General features: G+C 40.5%; 5 protein-coding genes, 1 non-coding gene and 1 pseudogene across 7 annotated transcripts; 6 read left to right on the top strand and 1 right to left on the bottom strand.

Moving 5' to 3' along the window:
- Positions 1-751: 751 nt before the first annotated feature.
- On the bottom strand, positions 752-5,405 carry glrx5 (glutaredoxin 5 homolog (S. cerevisiae)). The gene is made up of 2 exons (XM_067573069.1): positions 4,968-5,405; positions 752-2,305 (listed from the first exon to the last, which is right to left on the bottom strand). The coding sequence occupies exons 1-2, from the start codon at positions 5,365-5,367 to the stop codon at positions 2,133-2,135; spliced, it is 573 nt and encodes a 190-aa protein (XP_067429170.1). The 5' UTR covers positions 5,368-5,405; the 3' UTR covers positions 752-2,132.
- A 226-nt stretch (positions 5,406-5,631) lies between these two features.
- Positions 5,632-6,725, top strand: prkrip1 (PRKR interacting protein 1). Its single transcript, XM_067573070.1, has one exon. It carries the CDS (start codon positions 5,679-5,681, stop codon positions 6,249-6,251), a length of 573 nt encoding a protein of 190 aa, XP_067429171.1. The 5' UTR covers positions 5,632-5,678; the 3' UTR covers positions 6,252-6,725.
- An 87-nt stretch (positions 6,726-6,812) lies between these two features.
- Positions 6,813-7,076, top strand: LOC137169963 (small Cajal body-specific RNA 13). Its single transcript, XR_010924569.1, has one exon. It is a non-coding gene; the product is annotated as a small Cajal body-specific RNA 13 (non-coding RNA).
- clmnb (calmin b) lies at positions 6,830-15,847 on the top strand. 2 transcript variants are annotated; one of them, XM_067573056.1, is made up of 11 exons: positions 6,830-7,913; positions 9,078-9,165; positions 9,692-9,753; positions 9,847-9,942; positions 10,865-10,948; positions 11,065-11,157; positions 11,253-11,479; positions 11,579-11,772; positions 12,035-12,117; positions 12,369-13,939; positions 15,032-15,847. In XM_067573056.1, exons 2-11 carry the CDS (start codon positions 9,096-9,098, stop codon positions 15,156-15,158), a joined length of 2,607 nt encoding a protein of 868 aa, XP_067429157.1. In that variant the 5' UTR covers positions 6,830-7,913; positions 9,078-9,095; the 3' UTR covers positions 15,159-15,847. The 2 variants fall into 2 exon arrangements, with proteins under 2 accessions (XP_067429157.1, XP_067429156.1); XM_067573055.1 differs by lacking the exon at positions 6,830-7,913 and having other exon boundaries at positions 8,171-9,165.
- Positions 15,848-15,950: 103 nt separating this feature from the next.
- On the top strand, positions 15,951-19,925 carry LOC137169736 (alpha-1-antiproteinase-like). The gene is made up of 4 exons (XM_067573058.1): positions 15,951-17,125; positions 17,588-17,855; positions 19,042-19,186; positions 19,415-19,925. The coding sequence occupies exons 1-4, from the start codon at positions 16,141-16,143 to the stop codon at positions 19,601-19,603; spliced, it is 1,587 nt and encodes a 528-aa protein (XP_067429159.1). The 5' UTR covers positions 15,951-16,140; the 3' UTR covers positions 19,604-19,925.
- A 1,544-nt stretch (positions 19,926-21,469) lies between these two features.
- LOC137169558 (alpha-1-antitrypsin homolog) lies at positions 21,470-24,336 on the top strand. The gene is made up of 5 exons (XM_067572827.1): positions 21,470-21,579; positions 22,011-22,632; positions 22,764-23,034; positions 23,334-23,481; positions 23,689-24,336. Exons 2-5 carry the CDS (start codon positions 22,020-22,022, stop codon positions 23,878-23,880), a joined length of 1,224 nt encoding a protein of 407 aa, XP_067428928.1. The 5' UTR covers positions 21,470-21,579; positions 22,011-22,019; the 3' UTR covers positions 23,881-24,336.
- A 713-nt stretch (positions 24,337-25,049) lies between these two features.
- Positions 25,050-26,583, top strand: LOC137169086 (alpha-1-antitrypsin homolog; annotated as a pseudogene).
- The last annotated feature ends 465 nt before the right edge of the window (positions 26,584-27,048 follow it).

A 27,048-nucleotide genomic window follows, 5' to 3' on the forward strand; every position in this document is an offset into this window, starting at 1 on the left:
ATGTGTAAAAAAAATGCTCCCAGCTGTATCTGAATGAGGTTTTTCCTTCTAAAGGGGTAGTGGCTCTAACCTACGCACCTCTTCTGAAACAGCCACAACACTTGTGTGTTATGGTTTCTAGGTTACTGATAGTTTGATAAACAAAGAGCAGCAGCAGTTTGGAAAGTTAAAACTTGAATTCTAAATCATCATCGTATCCAAAAACAGTCATTTAAAGTACATCATTCAGGAATAACTGTTTTTTTTCATAAACACTCCCTTCTTTTTTTAATCTTTTTTATATTCTGGGGGATTTTATGCCTTTATTAGGTAGTGACAGTAAAGACTTTCACTTTCTGATTGAGACACCATGATGATCTGCTATATTAGCCTGTTGTTCAAATTGAGAATTACAGGACATCTTCGACAGTGCCAACATAGCCTTTAAAAACCCAATGACACATTTACTCACTCTAAGCTGATAATCACATTACATTGATGGGGAAAAAATAAATACTTTTGTTTGCCTAAGGTGCTTGGCCACTATTCAGTGAGAGCACATAGAGATTTAATGTCCAACAGCTGAAGGTGCAGACTAACATCGATGTGCCAACAGATTTCTTTCTAAAAGAAGCACAGCACTGTGCCTTCTGCTTCTTATAAGGACTTTATGCTGCTTTGACCTGAATCCCAGTTTGTGTGGATTTTGTCCGGGTGCCACATGTCACACATGCAGTTGATCCAAAGTACTGAAAAAAGTCCAGACCGCTGGTTATTTTGTGTCACAAAAATATTTAATTGGTGTAGGGTTTACATGCAGCTAAAATACATTTAATATTATGCTTTCAATGTACAATATCTTACAGTGTACTACATGACCATTGCTTTGATAATACAGCTGTGTGCAGCAGAAGATAAAACATCTGTGATCGATAAATGTCAGGGATTCTTGGGCTCAGTGAGAAAAACAAACAACAACAACAACAAAAAGAAGCACTTCGATTCGTTTCCCCTCGGTGACAAAACTGACAAATACCACAGACTTGGACAGACACATTAAACTTTAAATATACCTGCTCCTGTTTGTCCAAATGTCCTGTAAAAATCAGTCGTCTTCAGCGAAAACAGAAATAAAAAGGTAAAAAGTATCAGGGTACGTTTGTTGCGTTTCAGCGGGTGTAGACATTAAAACAAGAGGGTGCACATTTTGTAATGCGGTTCCTGGCGGGAAGAACAAATAGTGGGACAATGCTACTCGTTCCTTCAAAGCCATGTTGACAGTGCATGTGTGTAACGAGGTCAGCGAGGTGTGGTCCAAGTCTGTTTTTTTTTTTTAACCTATCAACACTACAAACCTATGGACAGAAATTAAATAACACATCTTTATATTAACATCAACCCATATCTGCTTTATTCAACACTCATGAGCATGTTTTTAATAACAGAACTGTCCCCTTTTTGTTCTTCCTTTCAGTACAGGCAGTGCAATTAAGAAGGTTTCTGATGTGATGACAAGCTTGTGTTGGTGCGACCCAAGCAGTGATATAAAGGTCTTTACAAAAGTCTCGGTGCACCCTGAGGAGTCATTTGGTCTTGAACTGACTGTGGCCAGTAAAAAAAAAATGGTGGACAGTAGGTGACAAACGTGACAGCCGCCCTCAGGCAGTAGCACTTCAATCACACAGTGAAATGATTCTCGGTAACGGTGGGTTAGTTCATTGCTTTATTTATCCCCCCAAAAGCCTGTGATTTAATATTTAACTTACTGTTTGATTCTTTATATAGAATTTGGTCAATTGAGGTTGTGTTTGTCTCTTCTTATATGCGGTTTCATACTTTTCTCTAATGGCTGATAGCTATCAAACTCTTGTTATGCCTCAAATCTGTGCAGAGTTTAAGGGCCTGAATTGAGTATAAGCAGTGCAGCAGGAGCTATGCATAACAGCCTAAATTAGGTGTGGAACTTGGTAAAAGCGTAAACGTCCCTGACTTAAGATACAGTGCTGCTACTAAAACTGCTTATACTCATCACTTTTACTCATATCTGCACTCTTTACGGCTGCCTAGAGAGTTGTGAGTTGTGGGGTGGGGGGGGTTCAACCGGTTAAATGTGTCCTCTGTTTCGTCAGCTGTTCGAAGTCCGTCGTCTCCCTCTACTTGGATTCTTTCTCTGCGTCCAGCAGCGCAGAGTGAATGCCCAGCTTCTTCAACTCATCCACCAGATCTCCGTTCTGGTGCATCTGCAGCAGGATGTCACAACCTCCGACAAACTCGCCGTTGAAATACACCTGAGGGATCGTGGGCCAGTTGGAGAAGTCCTTGACTCCTGTAGAGGGGAGACAGTATTAGTGTCAAGAGTGACAAATAGCTTGAAACCAATTTTATATCAGATGTCTGACTAAGAGAATCATGACAGGATTTTCACATTTGTCTGTTATTTTTTTAATCTTCCAAGAAAAGGTCATTTGGCAAACAAGAAGTGATGAGTTTTGGTTACACTTTCAGCAGCATGTTTGTGTTTTATTGACAGAAGTACTGTGATGGTCAGTGGTCTTAACCGAGCTCACAGCAGCACCTCGATCGCCTAGTGATCTCAGGGAAGTGTTGTTCAGAAACACCGCAGCAAAAACCACTTGACAAAAATGTCACCAAACCAATAACGTTGGATGAATTCTGACTGAGTTTGTTGCCTTTAAGATAACAGAATTACAAATTAACAGGTGTGCAGAGAGGGTTTAAAACCATAAACTAATATATGATAAATATGTAATAATGCTAATTATAAACAGCTGAAATGCTTCAGAACATTTTATACTGCTGTATCGACAGCAATGAACTTTTTTTTTTGCATTCACTGGAATGAAAACCCTTTTGACAACCTGTCTGTCTGTCTGACATCCCAAACCTTCTGGATCTCTCTGGTGGGTGTCCTATTAAATAAAAGTAGAGCTGCAATGACTAGCTGATTAATCGATTCATTGCCAATATGCTATTTTGATAATCAATTAATCATTCTTTAAGAAAAAAAGTCCAAATTCTCTGATTCCAGCTTCTCAAATGTGAATATTTTCTGGTTTCTATGACACAACTTAAAGTATCTTTAAGTTTTGGGCTGTTTGTCGGGACAAAATAAGACATTTTCTGGACCAAACAACTAATTGATCAATCAAGAAAGTAATCGATAGTTTAATCGATAATGAAAATAATTGTGAGTTGCAGCCTTAAATAAAAAGGGACACAATGACACTCAAATTATTCTGGTTCTGTGTCACTTGGGAATACCAAAACATGTTTTTCAGTCTAACAATAAGCAGCACTTTCAGTAGGATACAATAGTGGATTGTTGGACACCACTCAGACTTTGGGGAAGTGATCCTAACAGACTCATCTCAGTGTCAGTGTTTACTGCCACTATGCCTCTAATTAAATATCAAAATACATGTCTTGAGGCCTTAAAGTTAAAACTGACCGCTATGTCCTGCCCTGATTAAAATCCCAGATCAGCTAGTGTCTGGGTTAGAGATGTGCCTTATCGTATTGTTCATGATAATATCAGTATAATTTTTAATATGATACAAAATCATTATATCGTGATAATGGCAATATTCAGACTCGTTGACACAATGACATCAGACCACTTACTCATCATACTCCACGGTGGAGGAGTTAGTCTCAAAAGTAGTTTGGAGTGGTTTGGTTACAAAAGATCAGATGTGCAACAAACCACAGTAATATGTAAGAAGTGCAAGAAGACTGTAACAACCAAATCAAATACAACAAACATACAGACGGGGGACAAATTAAAGGAAAAAACTGAATAAAAGAGTGGAGAAACATATCAAATGTAGATGCTTCTGTGGTGTACAAGGGCTCACTCAATGGTTTGGTGAGTATGACAATGATGTGAATAAAATTTAAGGGCCTTTACAGTCACCAGATCTCAAATTTTGGACCAACGATGAATAAATGATATAAACTTTCATCTTCAAATCTATTTAGTGATGTCTGTTCTTGTCTCTGATGCAGTATGTCCTTTTATTATGTCTGGCTGTTTGTTTTTCTTTCCATCTGCTGTACTCAGGTCTCTCTTGCAAAAGAGATTTATATCTAAATATGATTAAATAAAGGGGAATTAAATAAATGAGGGAATATCTTATGGAGAAATGGAGCTCATCCCTCCAAGAGAGCTCCACAGACTTGGCAAAGAGCACTGAAGCTGCTCTGGAGGCTCATGGTGGCCTGATTCCCTACTAAGATACTTCATGTTGGTTTCTCCTTTCATTTGTCACCCATCTGTATTTCACCACCTCAAGCGGAAGCACCTGGTTGAGTAAAAAGAGAGCCAAAAATCCTGTGAGGAGTATTTTGTCATATCTTCAAAAAATATCATATTGTGATATTATTTTAGGGCCATATCATCCTAGTCTGAGTGTTTTGATCTCTCTCAGCTTGCTACTGTGTGTCACATGACATTGCACTGCTGTTGCAACATTACCCCTCAATTGACAAAACCCCATTAAAGGCCAGTGCTGATGTAACTACCTGAAACAACTTCCTTGTTCCTTCACATCTTTGATGTCATTACAAACAGGGAAGGTTTCATTGTCAGTGGCAAACCAGTTTGGCTGTAAAAGCTGAAAAAGACATTCATGTCCAGAATGATGGTTTAACTGGAAGCACCACGCCCTTTGGTCCTGCTGCAGAGCTCTGATAAAAAAAAAAAACTACACCTTTCAGAGCTATCTAGACAAAAATAGGGGCCAACAGTTGATAGCTGAAGGAAGTTTATGGTGTACTGAATATAGTTTAAACAATAAATACTAGTTAAGAAGGCCAACTGAGACACAAACACTGGTTAAATCAATTTGCAGGTTATTTATCCCATATGTTTTATGCTTGACAGTCATAAAGAACTTAAACTAAAAGCCGAAAGTGTAACTGAGCGGTGACAACTTGTTGCTGCCATGACTCTAATCAGTTTTTCTGACCTTGTCTGAGGTCCTGGTCTTCCAACACGTTGTACGCAGCATAGTTGTCCACTCCATGCATGCGGAGGATCTGCACCACGGCGTTACTGAAGCCACACATGGGCTGTGCCGGCGTCCCCTTCATGAACACCACCACCTTGTCCTTCTTCACCATCGCGCCAAGGTCTTTCTGCAGGTCCGCCGTCGCGCACAGGAACCGGGCCGAGGCCGACGACACGCGTCCGTCGACTGGTCTGGGCAGATAGTGCGCCGCCACCCCGGACCGCAGACACCGGACAGTGGATCTAATTAAACTGTTCATGGTCTTTGGTGGGTTATATATTGCCTGTGAGGAGAAGAGATACCGCAGAAACGGACGTAAACTCACTTCAACACAAGCCGGAGTGTAACCTCCTAACATGCACTGACACCAACCAGCAGGGGCGGGACCTGAGCGCTCATTGGACAGCTGCTCCCAAACAAACTCTAATCTGATTTACTATTGGTGAAGCCGCATGTCAATCACACCAGTTACACAAGGATGAGTATGAAAAAATGAAGGTTTAATAAAAAAAAATAAAAAATCACACTCGTTGTCACAAATTCTTGTATTTTGTTTTAAAATACCAAATATAAAAAAATAATAAATAATTATTTCCAGGTTATAAAAGCCCACAAAAACGTCCGGGGCGAGTTCGAGCAAAGAGGAAGAAGACGACGACGTTTTGAAAGATGGCGGCGCACAACACACAGAAGAACAACAACAAAACGGCGAAACCTGGAGGAAAAGCGGCTCAGCCGCTAATCATCGCTAAAACTCCGGCGGAGGAACAACGTCTGAAGCTGGAAAGGTTGATGCGGAACCCGGATAAGCTCGCTCCCATCCCGGACCGGCAGAAAGAGTGGACCCCGCGGGCTCCGCCGGAGTTCGTCCGGGATGTGATGGGCTCCAGCGCTGGCGCCGGCAGCGGGGAGTTTCACGTCTACCGGCACCTCCGGCGCAGAGAGTACCAGAGACAGGACTTTCTGGACAAGATGGCAGAGGTGATGAATAAAGAGCAGGACTATCTGGATAAAGTGGAGGAGAACAAACGCTTGGCCGACGAGAGGACGGCAAAGCGCAGGAAGAAGCGGGACAAGATGAAGCAGAAGAAGCTGATGGCGAAGAAAGCCAAACTAGAGGCTAAAAACAAGAAAGATGACGCCGACCAGAGCTCGTCTAGCAGCGAGGAAGAGAAGGAGGAGGAAGAGAGAGAGGCTGATGATGATGCAGAGGCTCCTAGCTTCATCATGGGGAAGAAATAAACCCCTCTGTCTCCTGCAGGGGTGGCAAACACAAACTGGGCTGACTACTGGGTTTAATGCTCCTCATGCTGATATTGTGGGTGATTGATCATGAAGACATGGGGGGAGATGGGACACAAGAATCTCTTAACTTTTGGAACAAGTATGCTCCCTGTTTTACTGTTTAACACCAGAGAAAGACTTGGACACACTGCCTAGATTAATAGGCAGAGAAACCCCCACCGACTGCATGGTTTTATGCAGATAATAACAGCCAGTGTCCCAGTTGGAAAAGAGATATTTTAAAAACACTTCAGATTCTTCATTGTGCTGTTCACTAAAGTGTCTGATGTCTCAATGTTTCATGTGGCGGGCCAGATATGCTGTTGATCCTTGAGTTTGTAAAAAATGAAGTTTTCTGAATTTGATTGGATTGTTTGGAATCCTCTATATTTTTATTATGTGTTTTAATAAAAATTAGAACATACATGGACATTCAGGTGTTATGTAATTCCTTTTCTGTTGAGTAAATTTGCATCACAAGTATCCTACTTCGATGTTCCAAGTCTTTGCAGCCTTGTGACGCTGCCCCTTGCAAAGGACTGTTGCTTGTGGGTACAACAAGGTGGCAGAAAGCAACTCAAAGAATGAAAAGGCGTGACTTCTGGAGGTTCAGGAGCTTCACGTGCGATGTTCCTTGGACAGATTTCCTGCTTTCCACGGCGGTGATGTTCTTGTTCTATAGATATCACCTTTCTTAAGGCAGGTAGAGTAAAAACCTGGCAGCCTGATATTGTTTGAAACAGGGGGAGCTCTTCCTGTCAGACACTGTCCGCTGTCACAATACTGTCTGATTATTTTTTTTATACACAAATATGCACAATTAAGTCACACATTACCTGCATTCAGTTCACATGTTTTTCAAGTCTCTAAATCTAGTCTTAAGTGTATGAGGGTGTTGGATTTCATCCCCCATCACTTACAATGAAACTGCTTCAAGAAGGGATCTCTTTGGTGTTGGTATGAAAAGTAGGAGTGATTACAGTAAGACAGACTTGGAAAAATTTGAACATATCCTTTAAATTTAAACCCACAGAACCTGTTTTTAATATATGTATTTGCGCATAAATCTCTCCCATTAAGTTTATATTCACTTTTCAACTAAAATGTTGCATCCGATATATTAAACACCTTTTATTCAAATTTTGCCACTCTGTCCTCTATTTGTGCACAACACTCAGATGATATACAGTATGTAGGCAATGAAAGTGTGAAGAATGTAGTTAATCAGTATGCTCAGAAATAATACGTTACAATCATTTTCTTACTGAATACTTGGCTCATCTCAGATGAATTTCTGAAATTTCTCAATATGAATTAATGTAGTTAAGCTCTAGAAGTAAAGTTGCCACACGTTGCTGTTTGCAGACCAAATAAGACCTTCGTTCCAGTTATTCCAGTTTATGTTAATTCATGTGCTGGTATTCCACATTGATTTTATGCGTCTTCACATTTCTGATCTGTTCAAATAAATTCCGCGTGTGCTGGTAAGATTTAAAAGTCGAGCATGTCATACAAGCTTATAAGCAATTCTGTTCACTGATGGGAGATTTCTCACATCAAAGATGCATCAAAGTTCCCTGGTGAGGTTGAGTCGAGAATACCGGAGAGCCGCAGGAAAATGTGGGTCACTGCAAAAAGCACGGCGTGCATTTCACAGCTTTACAGACATTTCAGAGCACCATATTAACATCCTAAATGAGGCTTTAGGTTCCTGTAGAGATTCGTAGGTGATTAAAAATGTTACGCTGTGTGTCCTTTTATAAATATTTTATTTTTTTACAAAGTGAGCCCATTAGATCGTTAATTTTCCAGACATGAAATACATGTCTTATTAATGTAGCCTACTGACAGCGTACTGACAATGCAAGCTGATGAATGTTCATAAATAATATACCTCATGAAATTACAGTATGAATCACAAAGAAGTGCCCTTCACACTTTTCTTATTATTATAATAATGCAGTTTTTTTTTCTCTCATAAAACCTACCTTCAGGCGAGAAGGTGAAAAGATATTTCACCATCTTCTCCAGTAGCCATTGGAGATTAGTATTATGAGGATGATGACACATACTTTTCATTGGCTAAATGTTACCAAACTGGGCACAGAGGAGAATGCTCAGAAATACTAAAATTTGCAGCAGATGTAGGTTTGTGTATGTTTTTCTTCTACTATGTATAAGATGAGACTTCTGTGATACCAGTTATAAATGACAAGTCCTACAGTAAGTCTTTATACATGAATTAAAAATTGTTGATTTGCCAAAACACGTTGCTCTGAAACCACCTTTATAGATAACACATTGCTTTTTATGAGCATGATTAAAACTGACCCTGGCTACATCTGCTCATTCCTATTGTGAAAGTCCCAGTGCAGACTTCTATTCATTCCTTTAGTCTGGGCTGAACATGCTCAGAAGAAACTCAGGTATGTGACGAAAAGTCAGAAAGATTTATGACAAGAAAAACTTACACAGTGATCCCAGCTGAGTTCTCAATTCTAAGGATCCCAACACAGTACGTGATTGCCTCCACGGGCAGAATTTTATGATCTGCAGTCTGCCAATAGGATTCAGACTGAATGTCTTTGGGTGGGGTGGTGTCAGGGTTGATCAACACCTCTGAAGGAGGTTTCAGCATGTTCAGGCAAGGCTCACCGCCTCACTTTGCCTTTTCTTCATCCTGATCCTGTCCTGTAAGGAAACCTCAGTGCACCTCTGTTTGCTACAAGTTGTTGACATTTTGAATTGTTTTTCCTTCTTATCTCCAAAATGGATCAAACGCAGACGTGCGTCTGAGGTCAAATGAGAATGGAGGACGAGGCCAGCTGGGATTCACAAGGAGTCCGTGACCAACATGTGCAACAGTCTCAAGGTACAATGAAAAAGACATGCTGCCGTAGTGGTTGCTAATGTTAATACTGACCCATTGTGTTAATATGTTACATCACTGTGTAGACAAGAACTTAAATGTACTTTTGAAAAAAGAATAGTTTGCAAGAGAACGATTTTAATTTCTCTTTTTTTTCCGTCTTTGCCCTCTGAACATTTTTTTTCTCAGACAAGTGTCTTTGGCAGTGTGGCGTCTGATTGCCCAATCATTAACTTTGTTTAAACTTGTTAGTAATATGCTCTTTAGTGGCACTTGTATGTAACATTTATAATGAAAAGAGATTTGACTACAGGTTTGTTAATCTGAGGTATCTTTAAATTCTGCAGTCTCATTGAGGTAAAATCTTGTGTGCCGTTTCTGTCAGATTCCTTCTGCTTATCACATTCAACACAAATTATCCTGCATGCTATACAGTGAACGCGGGCTTGTGAAAGCACTGATGCAACACTGTTCACTTGGAAAACCACAATATTCACTGTGCCATGGCTCTGTTTTCTTTTTCCTCTAGATGAGAGGAAGGCAGTGCAGAAGAGAACCTTCACCAGGTGGATGAATATGTTTCTGCAGAGAGTAAGGCACACATTAATACTGTTTTACTGTACATTATACTTTTTCACACTTTAAATTAAATCACCAGTGAGGTTTATGTTTTGTTATTTTCAGTGTGAACCTCCAGTTGAAGTGCACGACCTGTTCACAGACATTCAAGATGGCAGAATACTGATGGCCCTGCTGGAGGAGCTGTCTGGATGTAAACTAGTAAGAATCACATGACTGTTGCTCATTAAATAATAATAGTTTTTATACTATTATTTATTTATTGTTTTAGTTTTTTTGAACTCTTTTCACTAGTCTTGTTTTTTCCTTTTACATGCACATATGTCTATAATTGAGTAGATTTGTTGGGAATAATATGTAATGTATTGGTCTGTATTCTATGTGCAGACACTTGTTTTGTTTTTTTACCAGTGCTTTCTGTTGTGTGCATGCAAAAAGGCTTTAATTTTGGTGTTTTTTTCTGTAAATACCTGCTGTAAATAATCAGTATATGTGTGTGTGCATATGTGTAGATTATTATGGGTACTTTGGTGCATGCCCATCTGAATGCATACGTAAATCTGTGTGTGGACAGATTTAAGTGATTGGATTTTGGAAATTGGGTCGGGGAACCGGAAAGAGATATAGTGATATAGTACAGTTCTTCCACATGCTTATGTTCACTGTTATGCACCTGTTGATATATGCATAAACTCAGTAGAGAAATAATCAGAAAATAATAATTTTTATACTGTGAATATTGTATAAATATAGACAAAAGTTTGTGATTGAGACCCATTAATCCTGAAGCTTTAAATAAATAATTTGACATTTTGGAAGATTTGCTCATTCATGTTGCGTTACGGACGGTTACGTGCTGGACTGTCACTGGTCAAGAAAAAGTTAAGAGAAGAACAGGTCATCTTTATTGATTTATTTTGTTATTTGGACAGAGCCAGGCTAGTTGTATGCCCCTGTTTCCAGTCTTTATGCTAAGCTAAGCTAACTAGCTGCTGGCTTAAGCTAATCAATAGTGGTACACACATTAGAGTGGTATTGACCATCTAACTGACAGCAAGAAAGCCAATAAGAATATTTCCCAAAATGTTGAACTATTCCCTTAAGCGTTCCTTCTGTAATTTAGCTTTACAGGTTTAGGTCGTCTTCTCACCGCAATTTCAGACTGAACAACATTTCCAAGGTCCTGGCTTTCCTGGATGATAGACATGTGAGTGTGTTTGCTTGTAAGTCAATACAGTGATAATGTTTTGACATGTATCACATTTATATTCACATCCGGAAAAACTAGATTTCAGATAATGTCTCCTCACTGTTGTCTCTCAGGTGAAGCTGCTTGGCATCGATGCCTCTGGTATTGCTGATGGCATCCCTTCTGTTGTTTTTAACCTTATCTGGAACATCATCTTGCATTTCCAAGTGGGTTTGTCTCATCATTCATCACTCTAATGTCTTGATGGGTTTTGTCTTTGTGACTGACCTCACACACAATCCGCTCTTTAACTCTAATACAGGTAAAAGAAGTGACAGGAGGCCTCCAGAGGCATTTGTCTTCTAGCCTCACCTCCTTATCGATGAGCAGTTACCCCTCCTCCAGTGACCTCTCACCCCAGCCAAATGACATTGGCAGCTACTCCAGTAACACTCTGCCAAGAAAAGGCGGAAATGCTGCCAGGGAGCCAAAGTACCACGGGAAAGTAATCAAGACTCTCCTGCAGTGGGTCCAAAGATGCACATCACAGTGAGTCTGAAAAAGATAAAATTGCTTACAAAGTAATTTTAGTCAACAAAACATCCTGAATCATGAGTGTGTCTCTGGTCTGCATTTGTAAACTCCCAGGTTTGGGGTGGAGGTGCACGACTTTGGGAAGAGCTGGAGGAGTGGACTGGCATTCCTAGCTATGATTAAGTCCATAAACCCTGCATTGGTTGACCTGAGGGAAAGCCTGTCCAGAGAGCCAAGAGAAAACATTCATCAGGCTTTCATGATAGCCCATCACAGTTTGGATATACCACCTTTACTAGAACCTGAAGGTAAAAGCTTACTTAATAGTAAATCCATTTTCCTGCACAAACACAAATATCTTTCTGCAAGATATCAGTTGTTTTCACCTAGCAACAAAGCTAAACAGGTGCTATAAGCTCACCATGGTCCCACTGCAAAGCAATTTATAAGTTGGCCTCACTAGAAATGAGCAGCAAAGGTATTTACTATGTGTAGAGCCCATTCAGTAACAGTAATAATTAAAGTTTACCATGCTACTGTGTGAAGATGGTTTATCGTTCTATCCCACAGATGTGGCATGCATTTCACCAGATGAGCAATCTATCATTACCTATGTGTCTATGTTCCTGGGACATTATTCAGGCATAGATGAGGTCAGTATGGTTTGTTTTATAGATTTTAAAACATTTAAGGAAATACGCTTATTTGCTTTGTTCCTGAGAGTTAGATGAGAAGATTTATACCGCTCTCATGTGTGAGTGTGGTATCAATCTTCTCATCCAACTATCCGCAAGAAAGCAAATAAGTATATTTTCAAACACTGAGAACCAAAGATACTTCTTTCTGGGTATTATTTTCAGTAGTATTATGTAACTATGTAACTGTAATATATCTTATGTTACAGAATTATACAACAGATATTGAAGTTAACATTCCTGAGATCCCAAATTTTGGATCACTTGAGGCACTCAGCTTTGGAGAGACTGGTACCAGAGACCCAGAAGCCAAAGGTTTGCTCAGAGGCCTGGAGAAGAGCAGCGAACAGCAACTTTGGAAACAGTGGGCTAGAAGATCTTCAGGAGGACTCCATGCCACCTTGCGTCACATGAATGGAGCAGTTACCTCTGACTTCTCCACCAGCAGCGACGTTTTTCCATCATATCGTTGCCAAAGCATTACTGAACAAACTGCGGGCACCTCACAAGTCAACAGAAAGAAAGGCAGATGTCCAAGTGTCTTACAGCCACCCAGTCCGCTGGACACAGGTGTTTTCAGCCAGGATATCCGATCATGGCTGGAAAAAGGGTCTGTGGATCAGAGCCACGCCAAACCAAAAAGGGATGAGAGTTATATTTCCTTGAGCTCTGAGGAAGGAATCTACAACTTGTCAGTGCTGGACTCAGATGAGGAGGATGCCTACAGCTACAACCTGGATCTGAACAAAGAAGTTTTTCAACCTTACAATCACCTAAAAAGAATACCGAGACTTGAAGAGGAAACAGCGGAAGAAATTATCCTGAATGGACAGCTGATTGAAGAGTCAGAACATCTGGAAGTGTCTGAGATGTTCAATGTCAGTGGATGTAAACATCAAGAAGGCTCCCTTGCACAAAATACTGATTTTGATCAAGAGTTGGAAGTCAGAGCTCTGTCAGTGGATCACAGGAAGTTTGATTTGGAAAAAAATGAAAGCATTTTCAGAGAAATGGCAAACAACAGAGCTGTGTTGGACGTACATCTACTGGATGAAAGCAGAGGCAAAGGAGAACATGAAGAGGAGAGAGCTGTTACAGGACAAAGTAACGATGATGGTGAGGAGGAGAGGGAGAAGGAGAAGACTGAAAATGCTAGATTGGTGAGGAATGGATATAATGAAACAGAATCACTGGTAGTGGAAGTGGCTTATTGGAAGAAAGAAGTTGTGGTAGAGACTGAAGGAGAACTTTCTGAAAAAAATGGACAAGGGAGTGAGAGGAGAGACAAAGAAGAGGAGGAAGAACATTTGCTGATGTTCAAGAAAGGGCAGAATAGAGGATTAAGGAAGGAGAGAGATGAAGAGGATGATGTGAAGGAGGAAGAGAGGGGAAATCAGCAAAGTGTTGTGAATTTACAAATGATGAAGACAGGAAATGAGAAAATATTAATTGACAAGGCTGAAGTCAGAAGGTCGAGTGTACCTACAATTAGCACAAAAGAAGACAGTGATGGGAGAGATGTCAAAATGGAGAATTTAACCAAGAATTGTAAAGATGAAGAAAATCAGGAAGACACTAATGAAGTAAAATATTCAATGGATTTTGAGACAGTAGACGAGAAGGACAGAGAACTGGAGAGATGTAAACATCTAACTGAGAAGAAAGCAACGATAATACACCATCCTGGTGCAACTACCCTGAAAAATGACACTGATGGAGGTGTTCATGGCCATGATGGTGATATTAATGTAACCTGCCGTGCAACCTATCAGTCATTCAGGTAGGCTATGACATTAGTGATTTATGGGTACAAATACAATTGATTGTTCATTAAGCACCACCCTCTATAGTTACTGTTACTACACCTGTCAAGCTTTCCAATCTAAAACTCACATGATGCAGTTTTTAATGATAGCATTGGCAGAAATTAATCCATTATTGTAAACAATGGGTCTTCAATTTCACACAGAAGTAAATAGAGGCAAGCTTCTCTACTACTTTCTCTACTCTTTGTCAGCTGAAATGACAAACATCATCAGCTGTATCTAGCTAGCATTAGCTAATGATAGCGCAACGTTAAAACTCTGAGTTGGTTGAAACTTCTGTCGCAAGCAGACTTTTTAATGTTACGGCTGATCTGCTTTAAAATGAGAACCCTGTAAAAGTCTTAAATATGCACGTTATGGCTACATACATGACATAATACTAAAAGACTGAGTGTCCCAGGCAAGTGACATGGAAATAAAGGAGCAGCATTGTTATACACTAACCAACTCTTGGATGGTTTAGTTGCTTACTGTAGAAAAAATACTTGGACAAGCAACACAGTGTTATATGCTTTCATTGTCAAACAGTGTGCTTAACTTTTATAGGAGAAAAGGATTTGAGGATGAAAACTAACTGTAGTGTAAACTTCAAACCTTAAACCAAGAGCAGGACAGAGTTAGCCAAACTACATTAGCATCTCAGCAGCCACAGGTTGGATGTAGAGTTCTGAACAAGTATTTTCCTAATGTAACCTATGTAATTAAGTAGTTAATAACATACCCCTTGCCTTTGGAAAGAACTCTAGGTTACTACTGCAGGTAGTTAGCTGGGCTACTGTTTTAGCTCAAGCAGATGAACACGCTGTTTAGTCTATTCTTTACACTTTTGCTCTTGTGTTTTTAGTTTTGTAAAGGCAAAAAGACCCTTAAAACTCTTACAGAACATAGCTCTTACTGTAGCCCCATGCTGACCGCTTCATCTTCATTCATTCACACGGATTATACAGATAACATTTATGTCTGTCTTTTTGGTTTTATTGCTTCAGTGTAACATCTATTCTTTAGCCTGAATCTAACACTTCTGTGTTTAATCTACTTTCCAACAGTGAGGGAGGATTCGTTCTTCAATCTTTAGCAGCCTCTTGTGACATAACCCCATTAGAGCTGGAAATGCTCTTGTTCCTGTGGATCCTGCTCTACTGCTGCCTCATCCTACCTCAAATGAACCACTGAGTCCCCCTGCAGTGCACCCTTCTTATTAAGATATGCTTATTAGCCCAGTTTCCACTAATGAGCCAAACAGGGACACTTAGGGCTGGGTTGACTCCTTATCTGTGTCACTAAATTTCCCCCAAGACAACATTTAATGATTACATTTGGTTCTCACTGCCAGCAGAAATAATTTGTCATTTGGGCTGTAGTTTTCAGATAAACACATAATGCCATTATCGCCATTATTATACAGATTTTCAGCTGCTTGCTCTTGCACTTGGTCTGTGAGGTGTTTTTGCTGAATGCATGTCCATATATTCTGTTTCTGTTCTGATTTATTTAGTTATTTTTTGTGGCAAAATCACTCCTTTCAATTTCAGTTGACCTCATCAACCACATGATGGCATCACAGCAGCAACTCTCTCACATGACCTACTGTCTATACTGCATATTGTTGACTGCTGAGAATCCCATGTGACCTACTGTTTAATTAGAAGATGTATTGACACGGTGGGATTAAGCTGATAATATTTAATGAGTACTTTGACATTTTGCAGACTCTCACTGTATCACTTGTGTCTCCAAATGTGCACTGTGTTTTTCATTGTTTTCACCTCACATACTGTATGATAGTCAAAGCTTATCAACAGTGCAGGCTTTTTTCATGACATTTTTCTGACTATGAGATATAAATAAAAAGCCAGATACTTGTTCTGTGTCATATGTCTTCTGGTCCTTCTCACAAGATAGAATCACACATAGGAAAACTGCATTTACAGGCAGCTTAGACATGTTAGGCACATAGCCTTTGTAAGATAAGACCGGTTTTCCACAGTGTACACAGTGAAACTAGAGCAAAATCTATGCATCAGTTGCATAAGTGTTCAAAATCCATGTTGACCAAAATGTCATTAAAGGGGGGATTTGAGTATGCTTTGTCCTCACTATCTACCAAATGCACATACACATTCATTGCTGATGAATTTCTACGAAACTAAAAAACATGGTGCCATTGTTTGCTTGGAGCTCTGTCCAGGGGTCAAAAGCTCAGCGCTGGAGATCGATGTACTTTCAACACCACCACCACCCCCGCGCCGAGCCACAAGAACAACACTTCCAAAGCAGGAGTTTGGGCCGGCCTCATGTGAGTTCAACCTGCAGCGTCTCTGAATCAGGCCAAGCCGGAGTGGCAAGAGAAGAAGCGATGATGTCTGTTGTGTATAGTTTTACATGTGTAATAGTGCTAGCAGTGCTAACAGGCCTCTCTGCAGATGGGTCAGTTCCATCAAAGCCTGAGAAAGTCTTCAGCAGGCCTCTGAGAAGGGAACAAGAAGTCAAGCAGGAGCAGCAGCTCAACATATCTGCTCTAAACACAGTCTTGGCCTTTGAAACCTACCGTGACCTGGCCACAAGAGCCACTACTGGGCCCAGTGTCCAGCAACAGCACAACATCCTGTTCTCGCCCTTGGGCCTAGCGTCAGCTCTAGCCCTGCTGTCCCAAATCTCTGGATCGGAGAGTCGGAGCCAGGCCCTGGAGGCCCTGGGGCTAGCAGCCAACTCTACAGAGCAGAGCGTGGAGGCCACCATATCTGCTCTCGCAGATCTGCAACATAACCTCATGCTGCAGGAGGGAGGGGGTGGAGTTGGGGTTCAAAGGGCAGAGTCTGGGGCTGGATCCAAGACAAAATCTGGGATTGGGGCCACAGCAGGGGGGGCTGCTGGAAACAACACTGGTGTAGGTGATGGGGAAAAGGGTAGGAATGGAACCAGTTTCAGTTCTGGAGGTAAGGTTGGGGTCCATGGTGGGAGCCAGTTAAGGGTGTGGAGCAGCCTACATGTTGATGGACGACCCTCACTAGACTATGATAGTTTTCTGTCCAGGCCTCAGCACACCAGACCCTCCATCTTCAACATCAGCTTTGAGGCGTTGATGAAAGACTTGAAAGGCTCCAACAAACTTAAACTCAACAATTATGTATATTTCAAAGGTATCTTCTTGTTACATGGGCAATGAAAGTTACTGTTTTGTGCATACATATTCATATTCTCAACACAAGTTTGGGAATTATTCCTGTACATTAAGGGTATTAGCCACCAGGCAGAAGAAACACTTCATTGCTTTGCAAAAGAGAAATGTACGCCTTCAGAAACACGTTTAAGTGAAAGCCTGAATAAAAATGAATTTCAGCTAAATTAGGAAAAGTGTAGTCAGTATGCTTACAATATGTGCTCATTGCATCAGTGCAATACCACCCACCGCATAGCATATTGAACACCTGCTTTGTCATCAGTCATTGTTTTTCATGAAGAGCAGATGCTCACTTGTAAACAGTTGGTGATAATACATTTACACAGTGGGTGTTTTTTATAGGTGTGCAACCTCTATCTTTGCCAAATTTATTTTCATATTTTATCTGTAACCTGTTCTCTCTGTTAATGACATAAATCAGGTCGTCAGCCATTTGAGCGGCGCCACACAGTGCCACGGAGATTCCAGCTGAATGCTACGACCAGCGTGGAGGTTGAAATGATGTTCAGGGACGACTCGTCTGAAGTGATGATGCTGTACGACACCAACTGCTCAGTCACAGTGGTGCAGCTGGCCCGTTCAGAACGCCTGGCCTCACTGCTGCTTCTTCCTAAAGCTGAGCTGCAGCCCCTGGAAGACTGCCTCTCTGATAGCCGCATGAACTTTTGGCTCAGCAACCTGAAGGCAGGGTAGGTGGGGAGTCCAAATGGTTGAATGGGAACAAACTGTAAACTATATCAAGTTACATGCATACTCTAATGTTTTTCTGATTTGTTGCATGGACGTTTGTGTCAGTAGCTTCCAGATTGAGCAAATATGACCTGATTTCACTCGTGCCATTTTGCATCCCTATTTGAATTGCATCAAGTTCTTTCTAAATAGTAAATAGTAGTAGTAAGTAAATACAGAGGAGAAGCTTCAAGATTAGACCACAAGAAAAGCAGGGTGGATGGGTTAAAAAGGCAAAAATTAATTGAGTTGGTTCACCTAAATTTCAATCAATGACACCCAAATTTCTTACTTACCCCTAGTGGTATTTAGCCATGGAGATAGTTCTGGTTTTACCAGATTTCAAAATATATTTGTGTAATATCCACTCCAGTACAATTGAAGTAAATGACATTTCATTTGCAGTGCTAGTGGCACTTTAATTGCTTTAATGAGACCATTTTAATTTGAATTAAAAATTTAATTCCACAGCATTGCTTTCTAGGAACAGTGCCACAAAAGCCCCAATGGCTCTGAATAATCAGTTTTCATTGGAACTACTTTCTTCCGGGGAAATAGTACGTATGAAAACTGTCAAAACACTGTTTCTGCAACAAATTATATGTATTAGGTGGAGGCAGAAATGTCAAATAGATATCTCAAATACTGGACAAGTGAGAAAATATTCATTTTTTCCTGTAATTTAGGTGAACTGACCATTTAACAACACAAAGGTAGTCTTTATTTCAGGGCTGTTGTATTTTTTGTGGTTTCTATAAGATCAGGGTTTAGGTGAAGCCTACGTGAGACTTTGAATCTGTGTATACGTGCATGAGCATGTTAATCCAAAGGTTAGCATGTACAGCATACCATATGGGTTTGAGTATGTCCATGTACAGTGTATGTCCCGTTTGAAGTGTGTTTGCTTATCCACGAGTGTACAGTGTATTGATCCATGCCACGGCACAGAGTAGCACCCTCTCTCTGGTCTCCTGCAGTCACTAGCTTTCTGTTGTTAGATGATGAATGATGCTCAGTAGACTTTAAGTCAGCCATAATTACTGCTCTCGATTCATCAGTGAGCGAAAGCCTGCAGTACGGGTCCCACAAGTTGTAACAAGACAGCTTAGAGCAAATCCATTAACGCATTGATTGTTGTTTTCACAGGCGGGCAGAAATCCGTTTCCCTAAATTCCAACTAAGGAAATCCTACAGTTTAGACAGCCTCCTGAGGAACTCTGGGGTATCATCCATTTTCTCAGACTCAGCCGACTTCTCAAGGATAGCACAGAAGATGCTGAAACTCGTCAAGGTTAAGAAAGAACCAAAATGTCCAATTTTTCATTTTCAGAGTGGAATACCATGAAACTACCCTTTAAATAACTTATTACACATAACAGAAATTCACTTTGATGCGCAATGGACATATGACCTACACTTTCTCCATGTGTCTCTCTTTAATGTACACACTCACTTTCCATATTCTTTATGCAGTATCTCTGTACGCTCACTACTCTTGTTTCTGTGTTATTACACTCAGGCTCCTCATGAGGTTCTGCTGGAGGTGGAAGAGACCAAGTCAGGGGAGGGGGGGAGCACTGACATCACCCTGGACTTCTCTGTCCCCCCGAGAATCACCTTTGACAGACCGTTCATGCTCATAATCTATGACGATCTCACAGGCCTTGTTCTGCTCATGGGAAGAATTCTTGATCCAACAGATGTTTAGACTAGAGTGAACATCACAATCTCCTTTTTGTCCTTTTTTTTTCTTCTGCTATTGATAAATTCATTTGCATTACATAAAATCTTTGGTTTGTACTTTTTACAATAGTATGGCCTATCGTTTTGAAAATTTCCCTGAAGTTGCAGAGTGCAGTGTGTTTTACTTTCAATTCTCCAGCCATTACAGGATGATTTTGTAATTATTTCTCCATTTTCACAAAATGATGAAAATGAACAACATTTAAATGGTAGTAATTTATCCCTGTGACTGAATCTCTGCTATTCTTGCTAAAAATATAAAACACTTTTCTTCCATTACAAAAGCATTTTCGTTTTTGTCATTTTTTCACACTGAAACCCATTTCCTCCTGAAACATCTCTTTATTGTCTCATGCACTTATCGGAAATTGCTTTGCAAGAACTTCTAGGCTTATTCACCATCATGAAAAGAAAATTCTCATTAAAATTGTTACAATTTCACACTGCAGCAGGGTTTAGTAATTTTGGGGCCATCAGTTTATTTTTACTTCAACATCAGTCAACCTTGCGGAGGTGTCACAATGATATTTAGCCCACTGAGGAGATGATGCATAGAGGATAGTTTGATGAAAGGGACAACACATCCTTCACAGAAATGTCAGCCTATTAATCAAGAAGGGTTCAACTGACTCCTGGAAACCACGTTTGTGAGCTAATAGGAAGAGGGGTCCCCAGAAGAGAAATACATCACTTTTTTTTTTATATCAACCTTCTTCCTCTCATGAATGTGTAACTCTAAAAAATCAACAATCCAAAAAGTTCACCCACTTCACGCAGCGAATATTCAGGTGTGTGGAGGTGATTATATATAGACTGTATATGAAGATGGATGCAACGAAGTGGGACGTCACCTTTTGGTTTGCATTGGAGCCAGTTGAAGCCCAGAGTTGCAATTGATGGTCGGTGAGCAGCAGGTGAACCAAATGTCAATCACAGCTGTCAAACAACGTCCACAAGGCAGACATTAGAGCTACTATAGACCCGTGTCAGAAGCGTTTTTCACGCGCATGTCACACGCAACAGATACGCTCTTTCTTAATCTTCTCTTTAATCTATGTAGCTGTCGTCACCGGCTCCGTGCACGCTACATTTGCTGTCTAGACACGAGGTGAGTCTTCAGATCTTACAAACGGAACAATAACTTCCAAAATGACCACCAATGCACTTATTAGAGGGCTTGAATTTAGAGATTGAGACCATAATGACTTGTAAAAAAATGATTAACTTAGTATTTCTTGAGAGAAGTTGAGGCTTTTTGAATGAGAGTCAATTGGGGTTTTTTTTGGAGCGAGCATCAGCCTCAAACTGTGGTAGCTGCTGCTTGGTGAAAAGGAGTTAAAACCACTGCTAAAGCAAACCTGACCTCTGTTATACTTTAAGGAAGTGACACATGGGGACCCTGAATTAGACCCACGTGTGTTAATCTGCTTGGCAGAATTATTTTGTTTTGTTTGCTGAACATGAACTAATATTTAGAGGCCGAGAAAATTGATGAATGGCTGTATGATTTTAAGAGTTCATGCTATTCCATGGGGAAAAAAAAACAATTATTTATAATTTCAGAATTTGATTTCAAGTGAAAACCAGATTGATACACATTGCAATGATTATTTTCATGTTTCCCTGTATACCAGAAAGGCCATCGATTTCTAGTGTATCATTGATTTCTCTAAGTATGTATTGATTGCTGTGATCATGAATGTATGTGATGCAATACATTACAAATAAAACACCACCGGTTCTTTACCGTGTGTTGTGCTGAGTGAATTGTGTTGCATCAGTGAAGACAGTCCTGCCAGATACAGTATCTCTTAGCACAGGACAGAGGAGAGGGGCTGCCCTTGGTTAATTTTTGACCAACCTGTCAGCTGACTCTCGGAGCTCCTGTATATAACAGGGGAAATTTCTGACGATCCGTCTGCAGCAAAGAGGAACTTGAAGGTAAGCATGGCACTTACTGAAATATGCTGATGTTTTTATATATCTTTAATCTTCATTGAATAACTTAAATTTATCGGTAAAAGTTTGGTTTGGAAGTGACGCTTTGAAGGCATGGTGACAAACTATATGATCATTCGGAAGTGTAAAGCTGTTTAGAGGCAAAATCATATCAGTGTGTCCTGTTTATTTTAAGGTATTGAGTCATCAGCCAGTGTCAACTTGTCCTTCCATTGAAAAAATATTATTTTTATAATATTATTTATTTATATAATATATATAAAAAAATCATTTTACACTTCATATTTGTATTTTATTTTAGTTTATATTTAAATTATTTTACAATATTCATTAATATTAATTAAATGAATTACTGCTATTATTACCTACAGTGGTTGAGCCTAACTAACCTCCTCCAAATTTCTCCTGCACAGGCTTTAAAGATGCGTGCTTTCTTTGCTATCTGTGCGCTGCTGCTGGCTGCAGCCCGGGCAGACCACCACGACCACCATGACCACCACCACCACGACCATGATGAAGACATGACCTGCCACAAGCTGTCCCCTCCCAATGCTGACTTTGGCTTCGCTCTCTACAAAAAGCTGAGTGCCAAAGCTGCTGCTGGAAAGAACATCTTCTACTCACCACTGGGCATCTCCGCGGCCCTGTCCATGCTGTCTGCAGGGGCCCACGGTGAAACCCACAAGCAGCTGTTCTCCGGCTTGGGCTACAGCGCTCACGATCAGGCTCAGGTCGACGAAGCATACAAGCATCTTTTCCACATGCTTGGCCACAGCCAGCAGGAGGGTCATCAGCTGGATGTCGGCAATGGCTTGGCTCTGCGTTCTGACTTCAGTCCTCTGGAGAAGTTCCTAAAAGATGTCAAAGAGGACTACTCTGGTGAGATCTTCAACGTTGACTTCGCCAAACCTGCTGAGGCTGCAGCTGAGATCAACAGATTCATTGCCAGTAAAACCAAGGACAAGATCACAGATCAGGTGAAGGATCTGGACGCTGATATGGCCATGGTGCTGATCAACTATGTCTACTTCAGAGGTAGGACACATGCACAGATAGAAATTCTCAAAGATAAACCAGCCTGAATGATATTTTAAAACAAATAACCACTATCATTTCATTTGATATACAGTATCTATATTGCTTTCCCCATCCACTGCCTTGTACAGGACAATGGGAGAAACCCTTCGATGGTAATTATACACAGAAGGCAGACTTCAAAGTGGACGACACCACAACGGTTCAGGTGGACATGATGAAGAGGACAGGCCGCTACGACTTCTATGAGGACATTGACAACCACACCACCGTCATCATGCTGCCCTACAAGGGCAACACCTCCATGATGATCGTCCTTCCCCATGAAGGCAAGATGCAGGAGGTGGAGGGCTACATCACAAAGGAATACATCAGGCACTGGCATGACTCGCTTTTCAGGAGGTAACGGAGGAATTTATTTCTGAATCCTCATGGTTGTAGATAGATGTAGATACAGTGATAATGTAATCATTTGTAGGATCATGGGAATGTTTTGACGTATGAGGGGCTTTTATACACAGAGAGCATGATCGAGTAGATGAAAGTAACTTGAATGGCCTAAATGTCGAATCGATCAGATATATTTGATTTGCTTCAACGGTACAGCTCGAGTAAAGTAAATAAGCAGTAAGCCAAATGTATGTTACACTGATTTTCTGACATTGGTGATTTTTTATTTATTTATTTATTTATTTTTTTAGTTCTGTGGATCTGTCCTTGCCGAAATTTTCCATCTCGACTGAAGCCTCCTTGGATGACACCCTGAAGGAAATGGGCATGACCGACGCTTTCGCAGACAGTGCTGATTTCTCTGGCATGTCTGCCGAGGTCAAGCTCAAAGTTTCAAAGGTAGGATCAGCAAAATGTGACTTTTTATGTTGGGATTTAAAGAGTTAAAGGAGTGCACCGATTTCATGACAGTTACTCATGAAAGAATATTAACACATACAATAGAGTAGATCCTCCTAAGACCCTTTGCTAGCTTGTAACTTAGTTACCCAAGACTTGCTCTAAATCAGACTAGACACTGATGGCCTCCTCCTGGTTCCTCCACAGGTGTCCCACCAGGCCGTGCTGAGCGTGGATGAAAAAGGAACAGAGGCAGCAGCCGTCACCCAAATTGAGGTCATGCCCATGAGTATGCCTGAATCCATGACAGTCGACAGACCCTTCTTAGTCTTCATCCTGGAGCACTCCACCAGGAGCATCCTCTTCATGGGCAAGATCAGCGACCCCACAGCCGTGTAAAGGGACATGCTAGAGGAGAACGGGTGTTTAGATTTGTTACATTTTCACACAGCAGTAACATTTAGTAGCTTTGGGACATGAGCTCATTTTTACCTCAGCGTCTGGCAGCCTTGTGGAGATGTCACGGTGATATTAAGAGCACTGGGGAAATGATGAATAGAGGATAGTTTGATGAATAAGACAACATATCTATCATCAAGTAACAGAAATGTTAGTCTATTAATCTTTTTGCATTCCTTCAGCATGACACATTTATTACCATCAGTCATCTGAATCTGGCAAGGTGTCTAAATGGCTACATACTACATCACTGTATATTGTATCCAGCTGTCTGTTGTATATAAGATGAATAAAAACATGTCATTTTAAGCATCTGTTAACACACTGAGCCAACGTTGATGTACTATTGCAGTTTCAGTGTGAAATTAAATAAAGACTCGTCATGAATAACTGGAATTTTGTGTTCAACCGTGAATCAATATTACAACCAAATCATAAAATATCTTGAGTTTACTGACTTAATTATCTTGACTAGTGGCTGCCTGATTTACATTACCAATTAATGCTAAGTGATTCAAATATTTTTAAGTGGAAATGAGATAAAATGACAATTTTAATGAATCCCTTCATATTTTCCTCAAAGGCCACTGATTTCTAATGTACGTGTATTTTATTTCTTTAAGTGTGTGATGATTATTGTGAGCTTATATACAGTACAAAACACACAAATATATTGTAAAACACATTTATAGACCAAACAAAATCCCCTACCACATTAGGTTTTTTACCCATGTTGTGTTGAGTGAATTGCATTGCACCAGTAAAGATAGTTTTGCCAGAAATCTCTTGGCACAGGACAGAAAAAGAGGCTGGTCCTTGTTAATTTTTAATAGCCCTGTCAGCTGACTCTTGGATATACTGAATATAATGGAGGAGTTCCTGCCAAACTGCAGCAAAGAGGACATTAATAGTAATTAATGTCTCTTCACTCAAGAGACTCTATACTGAATGTTTTATACCACTTTTGAGGTATGTGACATTTGGAAATAGTTATATTTAGAAGTAAAGATTTGAATATGTGGTGACAAAATGTATGATAGAACGGAAATGCGATGATATCCTTAGTGAGCCCTGTTTAAAAGATATTAAGCCATTTTTTGCAGCCAAAGATGCATGGTTTCTTTGCTAGTTGTGCACCCGCAGCACTGCTGCTGGCTGCAGCCTGGGCAGACCACCACCACAGCCATGAGGGGGAGATGAGCTGCCATAAGCTGTCCCCTCCTAAAGTTTGAAAGAACATTTTCCACTCACCGCTAGGCATCTCCACCGCCCTGTCCATGCTGTCTACAGTGGCCCATTGTGAAACCCACAGCCAGTTGTTCTCCAGCTTGGGTTACAGCATCTTCAACCAGACTCAGATCAACGAAGCATATGAGCATCTTTTCCACATGCTTGGCCACAGCCATGAGAATCAGCAGCTGGATGTGGTCAGCGGCGTGGCTCTGCGCTCTGGCTTCAATCCTCTGGAGAAGTTCCTGAAGGATGTCAAACAGTACTCTGGAGAGATCTTCAGTGTCGACTTTACCAAACCTGCTGAGGCTGCAGATCAACAGATGCATTGCTAATAAAACCCAGGACAAGATCTAAGATATGGTGAAGGACCTGGATCCTGCAATGACCATAATGCTGATCAATTATGTCTACTTTAGAGGTAGGAAGTAAGTTTAGGTGCACAGCTCCTCATGGACAGGTCAAGACACTATGAAAAATAAATTAGTCTTAGCGATTTAAATAGATTGTAGGATGATTTTATACCATATTGCAAAATGTCAAAACATATAACTATAAGTAATTGCGTTGACTTATTTACATGATTGTCATCTTCGAACCTTCTACTGCTTCATACTAGACAGTGGGAGAACCCCTTTGATCGTTTCCAGACACACAAGGCAGACACTACCACGGTTCAGGTGGACATGATGATGTACAAAAATTACTAAAGCACCGACCAGGATGTTGAAAATCACAGCACAGTCGTTATAATGTGATTTTTCACCTCCATGATGATCGTCCTGCCTGATGAAGGCAAAATGAAAGAGGTGGACGGCTACATCAATTAGGATACTAGCAAGACTCAGTCTCCAGGAAATATGAGAGGAATCAAATAGATTTTTATAATTCTCATACCTGGCTGTACATAAAGTGTGTTGTAGATTAAGTGACAATGTGTTTATTTGTAGGATAATAAAGAATGTCTTGGCATATGTTGGGCTTTATGCAGCGAGACAGTATAATCAGTGACTGGATGAAAATAACCTGAGTGGACGAGATGATTAAGACAATGTTGAATAGATTTAGGTGAGTTTGTATTTACTTGGATTTAAAAGTAATGTGTTGATGATGTAGAACAGCTCAGCCTGATTACACAAGCTGTATGTCAACTGCGTATCACAGCAACACCTCTAATACTGGTGATGTTCTGTGTTTCTCAGTTATGTGCATCTGTTCTTGCCAAAATGTCCCATCTCTGCTGTTGCCTCCCTGGAAAATACACTGACAAAAAACAGGCATTACTGATGCTTTTGGAGATAGCACTGATTTCTCTGGCATATCTGATGAGGTCAAGTTCCATGTCTCAAAGGTACGATTGGAAAATTTGGCCTCTTAAGGTGTCGGTATGCTTCAACAGAATGTGAACAGCATTTGAATGCCCGTACTCTCACACCTTTGAACATAGGAATCTGACAGGCATTACAAATGGATTGGCTGTGTATGCGGACGTGAGACTGTAGGCAGGGTTTGAACTTTTCTCTTAAGCTCTCTTTTTTTCATTTTTAATACAATGGACACCATAGCATCAACGCTATGAATGCATTCGAGGAAAGATTGTCTGAGAGTGTGCGGACTGTCAAAATTGGCCAAAAATGATGTTCGATTATTCCTTCTAAAAAAAACCACATAGGTTCGAGCCATTCGAATATGTATTTTTACGCATTATGTCCATAAGAGGGCAAACCAATACAACGAGAGACATAACTACTATGCATATATTACTTTGTCATGATACAACATACATATCAGTTGGTCGATTTTTATTAATTTACTGTAAAAATCATACCCGTAGCATCAACACAATTATTGCAGTATGTACATTTTAAAAAATGAATT

Source organism: Thunnus thynnus, chromosome 18 (genome assembly GCF_963924715.1).
Source record: "Thunnus thynnus chromosome 18, fThuThy2.1, whole genome shotgun sequence".
NCBI classification, from domain to species: Eukaryota; Metazoa; Chordata; class Actinopteri; order Scombriformes; family Scombridae; genus Thunnus; species Thunnus thynnus.